General features: G+C 43.0%; 1 protein-coding gene across 1 annotated transcript in view; it reads right to left on the bottom strand.

Annotated features, from left to right (window-relative positions):
* Nucleotides 1-6,879, bottom strand: part of cables2b (Cdk5 and Abl enzyme substrate 2b) — a 45,132-nt gene extending 38,253 nt beyond the window's left edge. Inside the window, exon 1 of the mRNA XM_078255902.1 lies at nt 6,230-6,879. Coding sequence (XP_078112028.1) covers nt 6,230-6,798 — 569 coding nt within the window. The 5' untranslated portion in view covers nt 6,799-6,879. The remainder of the gene's footprint in view (nt 1-6,229) is intronic.
* Nucleotides 6,880-7,124: the final 245 nt, after the last annotated feature.

Raw genomic sequence — 7,124 nt, forward strand, 5'->3', positions numbered from 1 at the left:
GCTGCAGCAGGTTCTTTAGCAGCAAAATCTCTAAACACTTTCCCTCTTTAAACTAGTCTCGCATTGACGTCTTCACAGCGCTGTGGGGGGAAAAGTCTGGCTACACCGCCGGTACATTCTGGGATAGGGGAAAAAAAAAACTTTAAGTTTTGTTTGCATTGCTTTAAACCAATCACAATGGTCCTGGGCGGTGTTAAGCTCCGGACGCGGCGACGATGGCTCTGCTAAAAATAGTCTCAGGAAGGAATTGGTTTTGGTGGAACGTTTGCACCACGCAAAAGAAAAAAACGCCACATACAATATAAAATGAAGTTAAATGTTCACACAATACAGTTAGCTATTTAAAATCAGCTGGATACGTGGTTAAACCTCATTGGCTCTTACCAGTGTATCGCCGTGTGTACTTTGTCCACAACAATCCCACCAATCGGTCCCAAAACGTCCCCGTCAGGGAGGAAATGCCCTAAACGTATTCTTTGTAAATCTTTACAATCATTCCCCGAAAGAACCAAGCAGGCCTGCCTTGTTGCACCGTCCACATTTTCTTCAAACCTTGACATTTTCAGCGTGTAGCTCGCTAGCTCGAAGTCAGTTGTCGTTTCCCGAAGCGAACAGAGTTTGAGAACGACAAGACACAGAGAGGGAAAAGTGAGGGACAATGCCTGACGTCACGCGCCGGCTGTCAGGCTTTATCCTTAGGCTACTTTAACCAGCTGGCTAGATCTTTAGCATTCAGATTAATGACTTCCATAGAGAATTAGGTTCAGCAGTGCTACTGTCCAAATGTAACAGTATTTCAACATCGATACAGTGATGCAGCAGAGACACTGTTACAGAAACCAGCAGCTTTATGCTGCGTTCCAGACACAATTTTTAGCCCCTAAGTCACGACTTGGTAGCGTTCCAGCATGTCATCATCCAGATAAACTGTGATTGAGTGAAAGTCGGTTGAGTTACGTTTATGTACAGCACATTTGTGCGTCCGATGATAAAAATAATGACATTTGGCACACCGTCAAAGCTGGCTACCTAAACATTGTGCCGTTGGCAGGGTTCAGATTAGGCTACCTAACGTTAACGTTAGCTAGCGGCTACCTAACATTGACGTTGGCTAGTGCTAGCTGATACGGCGACATACTTTGGGCTTCATTTAATAAACATAACCTGTAGTAGTACACAATCGCATGTGTATTGTTTTGATTACAATGTGCGGAATTACTTTACGTTGCCTATTTACGTCTATTCATTTCACCATTTATCGCCGTTAATCACCGGCGTCTGTACAGCATCAACAGGGGGGGGTCGCTATTGTTGTTTATGTGTTTTATTTTCAAACGATTCCATTGAAATCGTTGTTTTTGAACCGGTTCCGATGCCTAGTAACGTTAACGTGAGTATGACATCAAATGAAAACTCCCTGCTCACCCGCCTGCAAAAGTCCGCTGGATGATGTAACACGCGGGGACCCACACCGGCAGTTGAGTGGGGAGCTCACACACTGCGGCACAGAGCTGGTTAGCTGATTGGGTTAGTTGTTCTTTTTAGGACCGGACACCCGTTTTATTTTCTCTTCTGTACATTTGCTATTGCTCTTTAATAAAACAAATATATTTCTTATCGGATTAATCTGAATAATCTGTAGAATTATTTATGTGACAAACCTCACATTGCAAAGTCTTCTTGTGTGAATTTACACTAGTTAGTAACACTGACAACAGCCATCTTAGCATTAAAAAAAACAACAATGAAATACTGTATACATGCAGCATCACAGACAGTAAACAAACTAAATCAAGTCCCAGAGCAGGAGCTGTTATTGACGGAGCGTGCAGCAGTCTGACTGATGAGCTGTTATCTGCCGCTAATTTCCCGGCCTGTTGTTAGCGGTAAATAGGTTAAGCAGTGTTCATCTCAGCGGGGCTGACATTCTCTGGGTTTGACACGCTGCCAACGTGATGACTAAGCTCATCCATCCATCAGCACTCGCACAAGTGCTGCAAGTGTGAACCGCCGCCAGATGAATACGCTTCATCCAAACACACTCCGTCACTGAAACCACAGTCACACAGTTAATATTTATTAAATGGATCTCTTACTCTTTTCCCGTTGCATCCTCCTGTTCTCAGTCAGCACATATCTGCCTCTATGTGTCTGAATTTCTCCGCAGAGAAAATCCAAACTAATCCTGAGTTACTGCAGTAAACACCCAAATGACAATGATTCTGGGTTACTGTGCCACTAGTCTGTATCGATCAATTTTCATTAATGGGATGGCCGTTACCTTCCTCTTTATTTGTGTTGTAATTCTAAACTCCCGTGGATGTATGAGGACTACGGTTAACTGCTCCTCAGATCTCTGCAGGGTAAATCCAGACAGCTAGCTAGACTATCTGTCCAATCGGAGTTTTCTGTCGCACGACTGAAACAACTTTTGAACGTACACACGTTCCACCAAAACAAGTTCCTTCCGGAGGCTATTTTGCAGAGGCGCCGTTACCTCCGTCCGGCGCTTAGCGCTAGTGCTGGGCGATTAATCGAAAATGTATCGACATCGACATTCAGAAGCTGTTATCGACGTATTTTTCCCATGATGCTAATTTCGATAATTTATTCCCGTTGATAGGCCTACTTTCTCCTTAAAAAACATTCTACTGCGTGTGTAGGCAGTAGGCACGTGACTTCGGGACCAGTCAGCCGCACGGAAAGCATAATGGAGGATAACTCAAACACAGAGCGTGAGTCAACTCAGCAACTTGTGCCCAAAAAAAAAAACGCGGTGTCCGTCGCCTGGAAAACATTTGGGCTTCAGAAAAGCTTATTTAGAACAACGTGATTAACTATCGTTCATTTATCGTTACCGAGGTAAAATGTGCAATTAATCGTGATTTGGATTTTAGGTCAGCCCTACTTAGCGCCCGGCCAAGACGATTGTGACTGGTTTAAATAAATGCCAATGATGCAATAACGATTTGGTCAACTTCATCAACACTTTTTTTTTTTTTTTTTTCACGATTTTTTTGTCATTTCTTTCCCCAGGTTTGTCACTTTTTTTTAAGTTTTTGTCGATTTTTTGGGACATTTTTGTCACTTTTTTTTCAACGTTTTTTTAAGCTTTTTTCCCCAAGTTTTTTGTATCACTTCTTAAAGTATTTTTTTTTAACGTTCTTTTATCAATTTTTTTTTCAAATGCTATCAAATCATTGCTCCCAAATTCAATGAAAAGTAGTGAACTGATCATTTATTTTACTTGTAAAGAGTAATGGTTGTAGTTTTTGACTATTTGGTTGAAAGAAACCCAAATTTGTGATATAGAAACTTTTTGAAAATAGCTCAAATTTGACCCGAGGACAACGGGAGGGTTAAATAATAATAATGCCAATAAACCAGAGCATCTTTTTCTCCCATCCAGGAACGCTGTGTGGACTAGCCAGACCCTCCTCCGCGGCGCTGTGGAGGACGGTCTGGCAATGCGAGACTACTGTGCCACAGAAAACATCTCGACTTGTCGTTGTTGACATGTTGTTGGTTAGTGGTTTTAAACCGTCCTCAGTTCACTTGCCCTCTACAAAGCCGCAAGCTACTCCAGCAGCAGGGTATTACTTTTAAAATGTTTCCTATCAGACTGCTACAACCAAGCTCAAAGTCATTAACAAGGCTGGGAATAAACCTATGATTGGTATTCCTACATTGTTTCTAAGAGATACCAAAACTATGCAAGTTCAACGGGGCAAGTTTGGGTTTGTGCTTTTGCAAAGGGGGAAGTGGAGGGTCGTGGCATTCAATCTCTCTACCTGCAGATACTTTTCAGTCCAACTTTCTTATAACTACTCATGCTATGTTGACGTTGAGATAAAGCCAATGTACAAGTCTTGAAAAAAACGACTCAGAGTTTTAGAGCTCTAGAGGAAAACACTTATTTAAAGTAAACCTACACATTTAAAGTAAGAGTATAAACATATTATCATACAAACATATTATGACAAATGGACAAAATACGCCTAAGTTCTCAAATGCAATACTATTTAAAATCAAAATACACACTATTTTACTATCACTCTTTTTTAATGATTAAATTGAAGGAGCTGACAGATTACATTTGACTGAAATTGCAATTGTTACACGATTCCATGCGACAAATAAATAAAGTGATCGATCAAAACCTAAAGAAGACTGTTTGAAGCAATTTGAAGACATTTTCTTACTTTAAGGAATAAAAGGATTGATCAAAACAATAATGACTAGATTATTATTATTATTGTAAAATGAAAGTAAATGTTGGTTTGACTTTGTCTAAACTCTTATGCACACTGCCTGTTTAAAAATCAGGATTTAAACGAGACAACATCCGATCAGAATAAGTAAACAGGACCAAAGGGATCTGACCCAGCACGCAACAGGTTCCTACACCCATTGTTATGGACACAGTTTAGTCTTTAGATGTATGGGAGGTTCCTACCCAGTGGTTTAACAGTTACTCTCTCATTTTCATTATGACAACAACAATGAGCACAGGCCAACACGAGTCATCTTTCACAAAAGTTGACATGAACATTTTCTTGTAGCTATAGCCTAAAAGGTGGTCCTTAACTTTAATAATCCACCACCACTACTACTACTACTACTACTACTACTACTACTACTACTACTACTACTACTACTACTACTACCTCCCAAAGTCAACTGGCATTAGTCATGTAATTTATGAGACATTTTCCTCAGGAGTCATCACCTGAACATGCAGGCTGTAGTGACTCAGGACATGACTCGGTACATTTACATAGCCTACAGTAAATGATCTGAGTTCAGTTTGAGCTCTAGACAGGTAGGTAACAGTAACTGTGGATACAGAGAAACGTTGAACCTAGGCGGGGGTATTATTGGCCGATATTAGGCATTTTCCAAACTATCGGTATCGGCATTTATAAACGGCCGATAAATGAATATTTAAAAAATAAAATTAAAATGGACGAAACATGACCGAAAGAACAAGATCCAGGGTACAAGCGGCCGAAATGGGTTTCCTCAGGAGGGTAGCTGGCGTCTCCCTTAGAGATAGGGTGAGAAGCTCAGTTATCCGTGAGGAGCTCTGAGTAGAGCCGCTGCTCCTTTGCGTCGAAAGGAGCCAGTTGAGGTGGTTCGGGCATCTGGTAAGGATGCCCCCTGGGCGCCTCCCTAGGGAGGTGTTCCAGGCACGTCCAGCTGGGAGGAGGCCCCGGGGGAGACCCAGGACTAGGTGGAGGGATTACATCTCTAACCTGGCCTGGGAACGCCTCGGGATCCCCCAGTCGGAGCTGGTTAATGTGGCCCGGGAAAGGGAAGTTTGGGATCCCCTGCTGGAGCTGCTACCCCCGCGACCCGACCCCGGATAAGCGGATGAAGATGGATGGACGAAACACCTTTCAACCACGTTATGAGTGTTGGCGTTGCACAGTATGTTCACCAGAGGGGGCTCTACAACATCCCTGTTGGCAACACTTTTTTTTTTTTTTGTTATTGTGTTTTTGTTCAAAGGACTTTAAGTTTCATATCTTAAGTTTGTATTTTTATACATTTTATTTTTTAGAACTTTAATATATTTTGATGTTCCTCTGTTCTGTTGTGACAATAAAACAAACTGTATTATCATATTATTTTAGTGAGGACTCATAAATAACTACAAATAACTGTTAGGGAAATCCGTTTATGTTTTGTTTCTGGATTATTATTTTTTTTTTTAAATATATATCAGAATATCGGATTTTTAAATCACCAAATATTTGTATCGATATCGGCCTTAAAAATCCTTTATCGGTCGGGCTCTAATGCGGGGGTTACAACCCCTTCAATAATCAAAACTGACCAGTGCAACCCCCCAAATATCTACTAACAATAATTTCCTTTACATAATTAATGACGTGCACCAGATCTCAAAAGATCCCAACCCCCCCCCCACACACACACACACACACACACACAAAGCCACTCAATAGATTACCATTGTTTTTTGGCTGGTGGTGAGTGAAGCAAATCTACATCTACCAGCATTTTTGGCTGGCGATTGGTGCCAATGTTGAACCCGTCTTAGCGAGATGGACCAGGACCAGCCACAGTAGCCTACCCATGAACAAGTTCTGTGTGAACCGATGACAACAATCTCCTTCCTCAAACTTTCAGCTAGCCGTGCTGTTTCAAGGGGCATGCAGCCACAAAAGAATGCACAAAAACACAAACACAGCTGTGTGTCGCTCACCTTTGTCGCGGCTCTGAGGAGGAAACGGAGTTGCAGCTATGAACTGACAGCAGTGTGGAAGACTTCCGCGGTCCCAGCGGCGACGGTAGCAGGCTGGTGTTGGATGGGGACGACGAGAGCAGGTTACTGTTCCCTGGTGAAGGGAACGAGCCTCTGCAGCACTCAAGCAGCACCTCCGCGCTCCCCACATCGTTGAACTCTGTGTCCGACGGCAGGACGAGGATTGGCGGTATGTTGAGGAGTCCTGTCCTCGGTGCTGGGGAGGGGTTGACATTCCCGGAGTTCGCGGCCGCTGCCAAACCGGAGAATGTTCCGTAGCTGCCATTGCCGGGGTCGGCTCCCTCCAAGTCGGTCTCTTTGTGGTGGCGACTTCCTATATGCACTGCTGAACTACTCTGGACTGGTCGTCCGTCTAGGGAGATGTTACTAAGAAATAAAAGAGCGGCTTGTCTCCGGCGAGAGTTCTCCCGGTTCCTTCGACTGTGTTCCCTGTTACTATGCGTCTTTTTGCCGCTAACGGCGGCCGTTATCGCAGCGCTGTGCTGGCCGCAGGCAGCAGCCGCCGCCATGGTCTCCTTCCCACTGAGGAATTCAACTGGAGGATCAGCTCAGCTCTGAGCTCGAGACCAGCAACCGTCAAATCCTTTTACCCGGCGCGAGACCGCTTTACGCCCTCCTCAGCTCTCATTGGCCCATACGGGAATACGCAATGACGTGTAAAGCCCGTCTCATCACGCTGTAGTTTACAAAAATGTAAATATACCGACCATAAATGGTATAATGTATAAGGCCATTATTGTATAACATTGTTTCAAATCAAGATGAATAAAGAGTGCATTTAAATTACTTACATGTTCACCATTTCTTTTTTCTCTCTCTCTTATTTTATTATTAT

The sequence above is a fragment of the Sander vitreus genome, chromosome 7 (genome assembly GCF_031162955.1).
Source record: "Sander vitreus isolate 19-12246 chromosome 7, sanVit1, whole genome shotgun sequence".
Taxonomy (NCBI): domain Eukaryota; kingdom Metazoa; phylum Chordata; class Actinopteri; order Perciformes; family Percidae; genus Sander; species Sander vitreus.